Source organism: Rutidosis leptorrhynchoides, chromosome 6 (assembly GCF_046630445.1).
Source record: "Rutidosis leptorrhynchoides isolate AG116_Rl617_1_P2 chromosome 6, CSIRO_AGI_Rlap_v1, whole genome shotgun sequence".
Lineage (NCBI taxonomy): Eukaryota > Viridiplantae > Streptophyta > Magnoliopsida > Asterales > Asteraceae > Rutidosis > Rutidosis leptorrhynchoides.
In genome coordinates this window covers 39,895,750-39,911,559 of record NC_092338.1, presented here as the reverse complement: position 1 = coordinate 39,911,559, position 15,810 = coordinate 39,895,750, and the positions used below count along the sequence as shown (strand labels likewise).

The 15,810-nt window shown below is 31.2% G+C and overlaps 1 protein-coding gene across 1 annotated transcript; it reads left to right on the top strand.

Moving 5' to 3' along the window:
* The first annotated feature begins 517 nt into the window (after nucleotides 1–517).
* On the top strand, nucleotides 518–1,666 carry LOC139853576 (uncharacterized). The gene has a single exon (XM_071842961.1). The coding sequence runs from the start codon at nucleotides 518–520 to the stop codon at nucleotides 1,664–1,666; it is 1,149 nt and encodes a 382-aa protein (XP_071699062.1).
* Nucleotides 1,667–15,810: the final 14,144 nt, after the last annotated feature.

The window sequence follows — 15,810 nt, the reverse complement described above, 5'->3', positions numbered from 1 at the left end:
TAGAAGTGTTATACTGTATGCATTAAGAGTTAACATGATATATTTGTGGTGTCCGTATTAATTTATTAGAAGTGTTATATTGTTCACTAATGCCGAAATTCAAATGGTATGATATATTTGGCAAAACTAGCTGGTAGCTTTTATCTGTTAGCTAGTAGCTGGTATCTTTTAGCTTTTGGCTAGTAGTTGTTAATTTTTTATATGTATTTTGTTGTTTGGCATAGTAGCTGAAACTTTAAAAATAATGAGTAAAATGACATAAAACTATAAGCTAAAAGCTAAACGTTACTTCTAGTAGCTTTTAACTTTTTACTTTTTTCCTTTCTTAAAAAGCTTTAAGTTCTTGCAACCGAACGGAAATTTTTACTTGATAAGAGCTTTTTTATAGAAGCTAAAAGTTAAAAGCTCATTTTGACAAATTCACGAACTTTGGAAAAATGCTTGGCTACGATTTGGGCAATATTTCTAAGGAACATAAATCAGTAATACTGAGTATGCGTGGGTTTAAAACAATTTTATGAATTGCTTATCATTGAATATCGGAGGCGGGATTTTAACCAAAACAAAACAGAACTGGGTGCGAAAGCTTTGTAACGAACATTCTATTTCAGTGCTCGGATTGCAAGAAACAAGGATGGTTAATCTTGATTACTTTGCTGTGAAAGCTTTTTGGGGTAATTTTCATTTCAAAGTTGCCTCTTCAAGCGCTCGCGGTCGCTCAGGTGGAATTGTTACTCTATGGGACCCTCGTTATTTTTCCAGTTCTCGTATCATATCATTCGATAATGCTTTGATTGTACAAGGATCTTTCGTCAATAGTCCTTCTACTTTTTATCTTGTGAATGTTTATGCTCCTCAATCTCTTCCATTAAAGAAGCGCTTATGGTCGTATCTAACCTCTTTCATGAATTCTAATGGGGGTGAGTATTTAATCTTTGGTGATTTTAACTCGGTAAGATCGTCATCGGAAAGAATGGGCACTAACTTCTGCCATCGAACTGCGGATGCGTTTAACACCTTCATTGATAATGGGAACCTCTTTGATATCCCGTTGGGTGGAAGATCGTATACTCGTGTAAATAAATCTTTTACAAAACGATCAAAGTTAGACAGGTATCTTGCTTCAAATGGTTTCTTAAGCGCTTTTCCTCATTTGGATGGTACCATCCTCACCAATCTTTGGTCAGATCACTGTCCCATCTTGCTCCGTAATAAGATGCTCGATTATGGTCCGACTCCGTTCCGGTTGTTCAAGTCGTGGTTTGACTTGGAAGGCTTTGAGGATACCGTGGTCAATACTTGGACCGATGCCAATGTCTATATCAGCTCTAATTCGCAAATTCGGTTGAAGGATAAGTTGAAGAGGGTGAAGGCTGCTCTTAAACTGTGGCGTTCGGACATTTGGGCGAAAAACACTTTTGACAAAAATGCTCTTTCAAACCAGCTGAAGGATATCGATTCGCAACTTAATGCTAACGGTGACTCGTCAAATCTTTCTGTTACAAGGTCATCTATTTTGAAAGATATGGCTATATTGGAATCGATTGAAATTGCAAACTTGTCTCAAAAAAATAAGAAGCTTGCCACATGCTTGGGAGATGAGAATTCCACTTTTTTCATACTTCTATTAATAGGAAAAGAAGAAAGCTCCAAATCAGTGGCATAATGCATAATGGGAATTGGGAAACGTCGCCTCAGTTAGTGAAAAAAGTCTTCCTTGACTTCTTTACTAATAAATTTAAACATGTTGATTGTGCCCCTGTATGTAGCCCCAGCAATCAATTGAAACGGCTTGCTGCTAACAAAGCGGCCCAGCTAACTTCTCGATTTTCTGAGGAAGAAATAAAAGATGCGGTGTGGTCTTGTGGGAGCGATAAAGCTCCCGGTCCAGATGGATTCTCTTTCCACTTTATTAAGCATTTTTGGGACACGGTTAAGGTTGACGTCTTTGATATGGTTCACGATTTTGAAGATCGATGTTCCATTCCGAGGGGATGTAATTCATCATTTTTTTCTCTTATTCCAAAGAAGGATCATCCTATTCATGTGCAAGATTTTCGCCCAATTAGCCTCATCGGTATTCAATATAAGATTCTTGCCAAGATTCTCGCTAATAGATTGACACAAGTTATTGATGATATCATAAGTCCAGAGCAGACGGCGTTCATTAAAGGGCGTCAAATTCTCGATGGTCCCCTTATAATTAATGAAGTTGTCGATTGGTGTAAGAGGAAAAACAAAAAAGCTATGCTCTTCAAGGTAGACTTTGATAAAGCCTTCGACTCGATACATTGGGAGTTCATTTTCTCGATGTTATCCAACTTAGGCTTCAATTCGAAATGGATTAAATGGATTCGGGCTTGCCTCTCATCTTCGTGCGCTTCGCTCCTTCTAAATGGTAGTCCTTCCTCCGAATTCAACTTAGGGCGAGGTCTTCGTCAAGGAGATCCCTTATCCCCTCTTTTATTTATCATCGGTATGGAAGGTCTCACGGCTGCGATTAAAGATGCATTGGATTGCTCGGTTTTTCATGGTCTTCGTGTGGGGAATAACAATAGAAGTGAGCTGATTACCCATTGTATTTATGCCGATGACGCTCTATTCGTTGGCGAATGGAGCGATAACAATGCTTTGAATCTTGTTACGCTTCTTGGCTGTTTCTATGCGGTGTCTGGCTTAAAAATTAATCTCCACAAGTCCAGCTTGTTTGGTGTTGGGATTCCATCTGGCGAAGTCGATCGCATGGCTAGTATCATGGGATGCTTTTCTGCTTCCCTACCTTTTCATTTTCTTGGATTACCAGTCGGCCACAATATGTCTAGAATTGAAAATTGGGATCCGATCATTAACAAGGTCAAGAATCGTCTTGCCTCGTGGAAAGCGAATATGATTTCATTTGGGGGAAGACTTACCCTTGTTAAATCAGTCCTTGGAGGGCTTGGAACGTACTACATGTCTCTCTTTAAAGCTCCTTCTAAGGTTATTCATATTCTTGAGTCTCTTCGTTCTTCTTTTTTTTGGGGTGGAAAAGACAACGAAAGGAAAATTCATTGGATTAAATGGAGGCTTATTCTTAATACTTACGAATGTGGAGGCCTAAATGTTACTAGTCTCTCGTCCCTCAACCTCGCACTAATTTATAAGTGGAGATGGCGTTTGATGATTAAAAAAGATGCAATATGGGCCAAGGTTATCAACGCAATTCACGGTCCATGTCAAGATGGTCGCATTTCTTCGAGTAGCTCCTCGTCTAGAACTTGGTCCTCTATATGTAAGTGTACTGATTATATTCATTCGACAAGTTTAATAAATCCATCTTTGTTGCACATTAAATTGGGTAGCGGTTCGATCACTAGTTTTTGGTACGATACATGGATAGATGGGGTTACATTGGCTTTACGTTTCCCACGGTTGTTAGCTTTAGATATTAGAAAACATGCTTCTGTTGCCGATCATTTCAATAATTGTTCCTGGGTTTGGTTTTGGCGTCGTAATCTTCGTAGTGGCATTGAGCTTACTTCATTCAACTCTTTGTGTTCTCTCCTAGAATCGGTTTCGCTATCGGATGAGAATGATAATTGGATATGGGATGGATCTCCTTCTCAAGCTTACTCGGTGGCTCATGCTAGAGAGATGATAGATGTTCATTTCAAAGCTGCTTACTCTCGACCAACGGATTGGTGCGCTTTGTTTCCAATTAAAATTAATGTGTTCTTATGGCGTCTAAAGTTACATAGGCTAGCTACAAAAGATAATCTTGCTCGAAGGGATGTTATTCTTCAAAATAATAAATGTTCTTGGTGCGATCAGTTTGAGGAAACAGAAAACCATGTCTTTGTTTCATGTGATATTAGCAAACAAGTTTGGTCTAACGTTGGTGTTTGGCTTGGTACTCCTGTTTCTAGCTGGAATTCAATGGAAGATTTTTGGTCATGGATAGATAGCAACCTCTTACAAGGTAAGAAGAAAATGATCGTGCAATGCATCTGCTTTTCGGCTCTTTGGAATTTATGGCGTCTTCGAAACAGTTACATCTTCAATGACACTAGCTTCCGTATTCATCATGTTATGGATAATATTATTGTTACCGCTTTCTTTTGGATTTTTTCTAGATATAAAAAATGTATGATTAATTGGTCAATGTGGCTACAAAATCCTATGGATTCTTTGTAATTTTTTCTAGCTTCTTGCTAGTCTCTTTTTTTAATAAAATCCTCTGCCGTTCCAAAAAAAAAAAAAAAAAGTTAAAAGCTCATAAAAGCTTCAAAAAGCTTGTTTTCAAACATGGCCGTAGTGTATTTTAACATGGCTTTCTTATAATAATACACTGTACTGTAGTTTACATTTTTTTTTTCAACGGCGATATCGATATCGGATGCTCTCATTTGTCACTCACACACACGTTAGGGGAAATTCAATTCGAGACGATGTTGGCACTCCTACTAATGAAGGTTGGTAAAAAATATCTTTTAATTCATTCAAAATGACATACATTATTTATATATATATATATATATATATATATATATATATATATATATATATATATATATATATATATATATAATTGTTGAATTGACAAAATGAATAAAGTAGTCATTAACCTCGTAGACAAGAAAAACTTCATCATTCCTCTTCTGTAAAAAGAAAATATGTAATCATATCGGAAAATATTTATTTATATGAAGTAATATATTAATTTAAGCCTTTATTTCTTTTCTAATTTTTCTTTTATACGTTTATTGATATTGATTAATAAAGTTAAAATTTAGTTATAGCTCTCCTAGACGCTGATAAATGACAACGCTATTTGGAAAAAGAAGTGAAAAGGAACTAGAAAAGGAAATAGCAATAGTGATAATTTGATTCGTCGTCATAGTTAATCTAATAGAATAGAAAATAGAGTTGCTTTATTCGTCTTTACAAGATAAATAAAAATAAGTTTTAACACATTCATTAATAAAAATCGTTTTTAATGAATAATTTATATATAAAAAAAGAATTTCTAGTTAGTAGTTCAGCTGGTAGTGTTCTGCCTCTCTTAGCGAGAGGTCAGGAGTTCGATTCCGCTGGGCTGCAACATTGCGCTCAATGTTATCCCTGACCTGAAGTATCCACCTAGGTCGCCTTTCGCTTAGTGCGGAGGCAGCGCGGAGGGGGTTTTACCTCCCATGCCCTCGGATTAGTCCAGGTTTCCTCCAGTAGTTGGAAGCGGGTTATGCAACTATGAGAAATGAACGCGTGGGTGATTAAATCCATCTGATGATTCCAAACTGATGTGAAAAAAAAAAAAAAAAAAAAAAAAAAAAAAAAAAAAAAAAAAATTCTAGACATAGTCTTAAGAGCCTAAGGTTTCAAGACATGTATTAAATATTTGGGTTAAAGCCAAAAATAGGCTACAAACTTACACAAATGTACCGATGTCGCCCACAAACTCATTTCCGTCCTACTGTCGCCTACAAACTTTGAAAAAATGTGTTAATATCAACATTTTGGCGTTTTGACCTGTTACATACTAATTTTGACCTGAATTTTTTTTTTTTTTTTTAGAATTAAGATCCAATCCACGAACGACACGTGTCAATTTTGACCGGTTTAGGCGGTAGCAAGTCATTTTTGTTTACATTGGTACACTTTTTGAAAGTTTTTGTTTACATTGAAACACTTTTTGAAAGTTTGTAGGCGACAGTATGACGGAAATGAGTTTGTGGGCGACATCGGTACATTTGTGTAAGTTTGTAGCCTATTTTTGGCTTTAACCCTAAATATTCATACCATTCTTATAACTAACCCCGCTAACTTGCAAATAACCAATTTACTTTTGTTATACAAATTTTTGTGCAATTTTTTTTTTTTTTAAAGATAGTCCTGCTTGTGTCACTGGATTTCTCAGTACTGTAGGTCGATCCTGGTCTTGCTTGAGTTCTTTTATCAAGTCTGCCCCTAACCTGGTATCTTGGTTTTCGATAGCAATGCAGTATGCCTTGGTTTATGTATTTTATCATCGTGTTATTTTTGTTTTTGTTCTCGCGTGACTAGTTTTGTGATTATATTAGCTTGTATCTGTACATACTGTTTTGAATAATAAAGCTTCCTTGTTCTGGTGTTAAAAAAAATTAAAGATAGCTTTTAGAGCTATCATTAGAAAACCACTTCAAAAAATAGTTAAGCTAACACAAAAACGGAAAAAGAAACAAGGAGTATTAATTAAGCCATAAACATCTGCCATTATATTGAAAATGGTTGATCATAGAATACAAGTAGAGTATCAGTTAATTTAAACTTGTTGCGAATTTTTCTTTTTTTATTCTTTTTGTTATATCACAAACTATAAGGTTTTAAGAAATCAAACATTTTCAACCTTTCACCAACGATCGCTACTTTTGTACATTTATATTATATAAAAACAACCATTAAAGTTATTAGCAAATAAAAAAATGTAGGAAACCAAATCAAAATGGAAAAATGTGATGCACAATCTGGGGGTCAAGTATTGTTTATTTGACTTATTATTACCAGGTAAGAAACATAATCCAACATCATTTAATAAAATAGAATATATAAAACAACTTTAGGAATTTTCTTTGCTAATTATCATTATATGTTGGACATAAGGAGGGGTGTACTACAATAAAGGTAAGGTGCCTTTTTTCTTTTTTTTTTTCTACGGCGAAAATATATATATATATATCATAAAGATCCGATGGTACATACAAACGACAATGATTAAAATTTTAAGGGTTCGCTGTGATCGTCCTACAAACAATGGACGAAAACAATGATTGAAAGAGAGCGATCGCATTGAAAATGTAAGATACAACAAACGTACAACCATCAAACCTAAAACTAAACACAACATAAAACCGGGCACGTATCTAACGCCATAATCTACACTGCTAAAAAGCCGCACCCTAAAATGAACATCGGGCACTCCATCAACACCTAACCCGAAGCCTGCAAATCAAAATAACCTCTCGTACCCGAAGAACCACATAACACTCCTAACCAGAGAACCACATGCTCGTCAAGTAAGAACAAAACCCCGTTCGAGCGGATAAAAGGACCTCGAGAGAATTACTTCAAAAAACATCAATTTACCATGGTCAACAAAGTCAACACACGCCGGCAACGACATCGAGTCCACCCGAATAGACTCGACTACGGGAGAGGCATGAACACTACAGCGGATGGCAACCGAACAGAACAAAAAACGACATCAAACCAAAAGAGACCCGGCTATCATCGCCGAATTTTCTAGAGACAATTACAAACCCGCAGATTCCGACAATCAAGATAAACCAATAGTTAGTGGCGACTCTACCTTGAGACTCGTAGAGTCACATGACACTATTAGTTTAAAATTTTTACGTAAAAAATACTCTTTAAAATTTATAGAACACCACTAAATTTAATTATAGGACCCTGTATATATTTTAAATTTATAGTTTTACCTTTAAATTGTATAGGACTCTACTAAATTTAGCTACTCAGACCACATATATTTTTCGAATTTGTAGTTTTTTGAAGAAATATAATTAGTATCGAAAAAAATTGGGGACCCTATTGGGTTCTGATCCTAGAATCGCCACTAGTTATAGTTGATAAATGTTATTATATAAATATGTGAATCTTTTATAAATGTGTGTTTATGATATAATGAGTTCTTAGATGCAAAATAATACTATTATAAAAAACCCGTCAAATCAGGGATTTATTAAATAATTCAAGTTTGAACATAATATTATGGGGAATACTTATCAAACCATTGGGAAATATAGCTAAATTATTGAAGTTTCTAAAATGCATATAACAAATAATTACAACGAAAGCGTACCACTAATATTTTTCCCAGAACATATTATCCGAAATAATCAAAGATAAACTACAAACATATTAATGTACTTAACTTGGTCACAATAAATGAATTACATTCATTCTCCAACCATATTCTTCCAATTTTATCACAATTACAATTTTCATTGTTATAAAATCCTACATTACAACTTTTTATTGTGACATGTGTTTCGCATACATATGTAACGTAGTTTATCTTGCAATGGGAACCTATATTTGATTAATAATAATAATAATAATAATATAATAATAATAATAATAATAATAATAATAATAATAATAATAATAATAATAATAATAATAATAATAATAATAATAATAATAATAATAAAGTATGCTTTAAAATTGAGTATTTATATTTTTGATAATACAGAGTAATTATTAGTAATAACAAATGTCTCTTCTAAATTTAAAACAAATTAAAATACAATTATGAAGGTTGTGCAATATGCTTCAAAGTTTGTACATGTTTTCATGGATTGTTTTGTAAAAGATTGTACAATTTGTTTTAAAGATTTTACATATGATTATGTATAACGACCCTCATTTTTTCATTCTATATTTTTCCAATATTAAATGCCTAAACAATATAATTAAAACTTAATAATTAAACTTTAATCAACAATTGACAAGTTAATAAAAGATGAAAATAATAAACTGTTAGTCGACACTCACTGCTAATTAAAATTTATGCATTTATGTAATATTATAACTAATAACCTATAAGTAATAAATAAAAAGTGACATTTATATAAATAATAAAACAATTGGGAACTAAATAAAAAATATATATACAAGTCATGAATTAGTAAAAAATAAATAATACTTATCATGTAGTAAATGTAATAATAATAATAATAATAATAATAATAATAATAATAATAATAATAATAATAATAATAATAACAATAATGAGACTAAAGAATCTTAAACAATTACATCCTTATGTTGACTAAAAAAATTAAAATAAAATATATATATATATATAAATATATATATATATATATATATATATATATATATATATATATATATATATATATATATATATATATATATATATATATATATATATATATATATATATATATATATATATATATATATATATATATATATATATAAACTAGCACCACCTATTGTTGACTAAAAATTTTAATATAAAATAAAATCATTAATTAGAACATCCTTATGTTGACTAACACTCTTATACTTGCACTATATAAACACCTCTAGACTCCTAGTTTCTCATTCACAAATCACACCAAAATCCTCTCTCCAAAACAATCTCTCCCTCTCCCTCTCTTGTGGTATTCGGATCTTCAAGCTTATTCTTCGTGTTCATCAAGATTTTCAAGCGTGTTCTTCATTATTTGGGTTATTTGATCTTCATCACCAAGTTTTCTTCTTGTTTCTTGTTAATCTTCATCATCATTAACAAGGTATGATCCAAAATCTTAAAACTTTTAAATCTTTCTTTCAATTCATGTTTATATTCATAATCATATTCGTGCATAATCTTAACATTCATATTATTTAGATCCTCAAAACCCTAAACCTTAATCATTAAAATACTACTTTAATTAACTAACCCTAATTAATGAAACCCTAATACTACTTATACTATTAATTAACATGTATACACTATTACTATTACTAACACCTATAACCTACTACTTATATTATAACACATAAAAACATTTTGGGATATGTATTAGAGATGTATAGATCTTTGAACTTTCTTGACGAATGGTTTCTACGAAACTCTAGGTGGAAGGGTTTGGATTTTCGATTTAAAGGATCCTATAGCTCAAGCCCCTAGACCTGAAATGGCCATTCGAAGGGAAAGGGGTGATTGAAAGCTTATCTAATACGGCAAATATCCTAAAATGGAAAACACTCTTAAAGTAGAAACTTTCTAGTTATAGAAACTTACTAAGATAAGAAATCTACTAAAAGTGGAAACTTTCTAAAAATAGAAACTTACTAGGAAAGGAAACTTAGTAAAATGAACTATACTTACAACACTATCATACTTAAATATCTACTTAAACTTGGACAAAAACACTTACTACTCTTAAATGTCAATAGGTTGACTTTTCTGCTCACTCATCCAACTTTCTATTCTGAGGAATAACTCTCTCTCTCTCTACTTACTAAGGTGAATTCATAGCCCCACTCTTTATTGCTAGCAAACTTACTTACTTTTATTGGGGTGAGACACATGCTGTTTTTACATTTTACAAATTAGACACAAGTACCAAACTACTAAACTATGCTATATCCGGCTATGTCCGACTAAGTCCCTACAGTGATATTTTTAATTGTCGTTGAATGCATGCTTAATTATTGGGGGTAGGCCTATCGGGAGTAACGTCCCCGATACATTTGACTAAGTCTTTGTATTACTTAATAATGAAATTAAGCCGACAAGTATAAACTACAACTTGTCTTTGGAGCAAACTTGAACGTTTAGTCTAAATATCACGCATTGACATAACTTTTTAATCCTGCGGGAGATCAACTTTACAAACTAAATCTTGTGACGACCCGGAAATTTCCGACCAAATTTAAACTTAATCTTTGTATGATTTCGACATGATAAGCAAAGTCTATTTAATTGAATCTCAGAATTTTTGAACTAATTCATTTACCCTGTGACTATTCCCGACGATTCACGAACATTTATGTGTGTATAGATATGATATAATGAATTGGTATTATATTATATGTAATTACAAGTAAATTCTAGTTGTTATATTATTATTATATACATTATTATTTAATCTCAGTACCATTAAATATTACTAAACATTATAATATAAAATTTATAAATTTGATTTATTATGTTATTGTTATTATTAATATTATAATTATAATTATCAATGTTAATATCATTATTATTATTATAAATAATAATAAAATTATAATTTTAGTTATTATGATTAATATTAGTATTATTTGAAATGTCCCGTTCATATTGATTATAAACGTTCCATATTAATTGATTTCGTTGCGAGGTTTTTACCTCTATATGAGACGTTTTTCAAAGACTGCATTCATTTTTAAAACAACCATAACCTTTATTTTATCAATAAAGGTTTTAAAAACATTACGTAGATTATCAAATAATGATAATCTAAAATATACTGTTTACACACGACCATTACATAATGGTTTATAATAGAAATATATTACATCGACATATGTTTCTTGAATGCAATTTTTACACAATATCATACAAACATGGACTCCAAATCTTGTCCTTATTTTAGTATGCAACAGCGGAAGCTCTTAGTATTCATTTGAGAATAAACATGCTTTAAACGTCAACAAAAATGTTGGTGAGTTATAGGTTTAACCTATATATATATATATCAAATCGTAACAATAGACCACAAGATTTCATATTTCAATACACATCTCATACATAGAGATAAAAAATCATTCATATGGTGAACACCTGGTAACCGACATTAACAAGATGCATATATAAGAATATCCCCATCATTCCGGGACACCCTTCGGATATGATATAAATTTCGAAGTACTAAAGCATCCGGTACTTTGGATGGGGTTTGTTAGGCCCAATAGATCTATCTTTAGGATTCGCGTCAATTAGGGTGTCTGTTCCCTAATTCTTAGATTACCAGACTTAATAAAAAGGGGCATATTCGATTCCGATAATTCAACCATAGAATGTAGTTTCACGTACTTGTGTCTATTTTGTAAATCATTTATAAAACATGCATGTATTCTCATCCCAAAAATATTAGATTTTAAAAGTGGGACTATAACTCACTTTCACAGATTTTTACTTCGTCGGGAAGTAAGACTTGGCCACTGGTCGATTCACGAACCTATACAAATATGTACATATATATCAAAGTATGATCAAAATATAATTACAACCATTTTTATTATGTTTTAAAGATTTGAGTGTATTAAGTCAGCTGTCCTCGTTAGTAACCTACAACTAATTGTCCACAGTTAGATGTACAGAAATAAATCGATATATATTATCTTGAATCAATCCGCGACCCAGTGTATACATGTCTCAGGCTAAATCACAACTCAAAGTATATATATTTTTGGAATCAACCTCAACCCTGTATAGCTAACTCCAACATTACTGCATATAGAGTGTCTATGGTTGTTCCAAATAATATATATACATGGGTCGATATGATATGTCAGAACATTTGCATACGTGTCTATGGTAACCCAAGATTACATAATATATTAGAATACATGTATAATACAATATAAGTTAGCTAGGATATGATTTGTACAGATTTGTTAAACATTTCCCGTAGCTAAAAAGATCAAAAATATCCAATCTTGTTTTACCCATAACTTCTTCGTTTTAAATCCGTTTTGAGTGAATCCAATTGCTATGATTTCATATTGAACTTAATTTTATGAATCTATACAGAAAAAGTATAAGTTTATAGTCAGAATTACAGGTTACAAGTCATTTTTGTAAAGGTAGTCATTTCAGTCGAAAGAACGACGTCTAGATGACCATTTTGGAAAACATACTTCCACTTTGAGTTTAACCATGATTTTTGGATATAGTTTCATGTTCATAAGAAAAATCATTTTCCCAGAATAACAACTTTTAAATCAAAATTTATCATAGTTTTTAATTAACTAACCCAAAACAGCCCGCGGTGTTACTACAACGGCGTATATCCGGTTTTACGGTGTTTTTCGTGTTTTTCGGTTTTAAATCATTAAGTTAGCATATCAAATAGATATAGAACATGTGTTTAGTTGATTTTAAAAGTCAAGTTAGAAGGATTAACTTTTGTTTGCGAACAAGTTTAGAATTAACTAAACTATGTTCTAGTGATTTCAAATTTAAACCTTCGAATAAGATAGCTTTATATGTATGAATCGAATGATGTTATGAACATCATTACTACTGGATAAAACTACTGGAAATAATAAAAATGGATCTAGCTTCAAAGGATCCTTGGATGTCTTGAAAGTTCTTGAAGCAGAATCATGACACGAAAACAAATTCAAGTAAGATCATCACTCGAAATAAGATTGTTATAGTTATAGAAATTGAACCAAAGTTTGAATATGAGTATTACCTTGTATTAGAAAGATATCTTACTGTAAATAAGAAAGATTTCTTGAGGTTGGATGATCACTTTACAAGTTTGGAAGTAAGCTAGCAAACTTGGAAGTATTCTTGATTTTATGAAACTAGAACTTATAGAATTTATGAAGAACACTTAGAACTTGAAGATAGAACTTGAGAGAGATCACTTAGATGAAGAAAATTGAAGAATGAAAGTGTTTGTAGGTGTTTTTGGTCGTTGGTATATGGATTAGATATAAAGGATGTGTAATTTTGTTTTCATGTAAATAAGTCATGAATGATTACTCATATTTTTGTAATTTTATGAGATATTTCATGCTAGTTGCCAAATGATGGTTCCCACATGTGTTAGGTGACTCACATGGGCTGATAAGAGCTGATCATTAGAGTGTATATACCAATAGTACATACATCTAAAAGCCGTGTATTGTACGAGTACGAATACGGGTGCATACGAGTAAAATTGTTGATGAAACTGAACGAGGATGTAATTGTAAGAATTTTTATTAAGTAGAAGTATTTTGATAAGTGTCTTGAAGTCTTTCAAAAGTGTATGAATACATATTAAAACACTACATGTATATACATTTTAACTGAGTCGTTAAGTCATCGTTAGTCGTTACATGTAAATGTTGTTTTGAAACCTTTAGGTTAACGATCTTGTTAAATGTTGTTAACCCATTGTTTATTATATCAAATGAGATGTTAAATTGTTAAATTATCATGATATTATGATATATAATATATCTTAGTATGATATATATACAGTTAAATGTCGTTACAACGATAATCGTTACATATATGTCTCGTTTCGAAATCATTAAGTTAGTAGTCTTATTTTTACATATGTAGTTCATTGTTAATACACTTAATGATATATTTACTTATCATTTAACATAATTAACCAAGTGTATCAATATCTTAATATGATTCATATGTACCTAGTAAGACGTTGTTATAACGATAATCGTTATATATATCGTTTTCGAGTTTCTTAATTTAATAGTCTCATTTTTATGTATATAACACATTGTTAAAATACCTAATGAGATACCTACTTATAATAAAATCATGTTAACTATATATATAACCATATATATGTCATCGTATAGTTTTTACCAGTTTTAACATTCGTGAATCACCGGTCAACTTAGGTGGTCAATTGTCTATATGAAACCTATTTTAATTAATCAAGTCTTAACAAGTTTGATTGCTTAACACGTTGGAAACATTTAGTCATGTAAATATCAATCTTAATTAATATATATAAACATGGAAAAGTTCGGGTCACTACATTATTATTAAATGTTATCATCACAATTATTATTAAAGGTCATTGATATTATTATTATTATTGTAAAAATAATACAATTTATTAATATTACCATTATAAACATTAATATAACTATTAGTATCATTATTCTAAATATATTTATAAACAGTATTATTATTTTATAATTATTAATGATAATTTTGCATTATTATGTATTTATTAATTAATAGTAAATAATATTATATATAAAAATTAAACTAATTAAATAAACGAATTCTATATATTAATCTGTTTCATGTATCAATCAACTTTACAGATATTTAGCCACTGATAGATACAATTTTTTTTGAATACATACATACATATATATATATATATATATATATATATATATACATATATATATATATATATATACACAAAATACAAATATACATGTATAAATACTTATACAGTTATATATATTTACAAATATATAAATATGACTGAATATATATGTATTAACACCAGAATTCACGTATTCTGTTTTCAATCATTTTCCAACTGTATCCTAATTTGTTTTGTGTCTATCAACTAGTACAAATCGATTCCCAATATTTCTATAACAAACAAATACAGTTAGAATCGATCATACTTTTTATTTTATTAATTCTGACACAATATTTTGTGTCGAGCAAATCAGGCTACACAACAAACGTTAATGGAGTCACATTAGTTGTAATTAGGCTTATTAGCATTTATAGGATACTCTGCAAATACAACTCGTGATAAAAACACACCCTACAAATCTCTTCATCGATCACCATAACAACCACGTTCACAATAAATTCCTCCATTATATAAACAAAATTGAACCTACAGTATTTGAGATAAACTAAACGATATCTCAACCTCATTACCAAACACACACATACACGATCATAAAACTCACTTAATTCTCATGAAACTCACCTTTGATCCCAACCTTCTATCATCTTGAACCACCACTTTTCTTCATTCTTTTTTTCTAATTTCTTCATGAACATTAACCAACCACAACAAGCTCGATCACCAATCTACTATACTCTTTTGTTTACTATTTTGGTTGAACAACAAATCACCATATCCACCCTACGTCTCTCACTCTCATTCCCATTGAACGCCGCAGGTTGGCTATACTTCTGTTTACAGATCGAACCAAAATACACCTTCAACTTTAAATCAACGATGATGGTGACGTGATTTTAATGGAAACGAAGAGATATATGATGATGAGGTTACAAATAAGATAGATGATGAATCAGTGAGCACGAAAATAAAGAGGTTTAGTTAATGATGACATGTACTATGATTTTATGATGAGAAGGTAAAGAGTAATGTGCTTGTTGTTTATACACACAGACGAACTCTTCCACATCCCTTTTAAACCCTTTTTGATTCGTAAAAGTGGAGACACAAATACATGAGTGATGCAGTAGGGTCGACCCAAAATATATCCACTAATTACCCATTTCTTGTTTCTTTGCTATTTCTACGAATAATGATCCTAATCAATTCAATGGATGATGCCGATAGAAAAAGGATAATAATG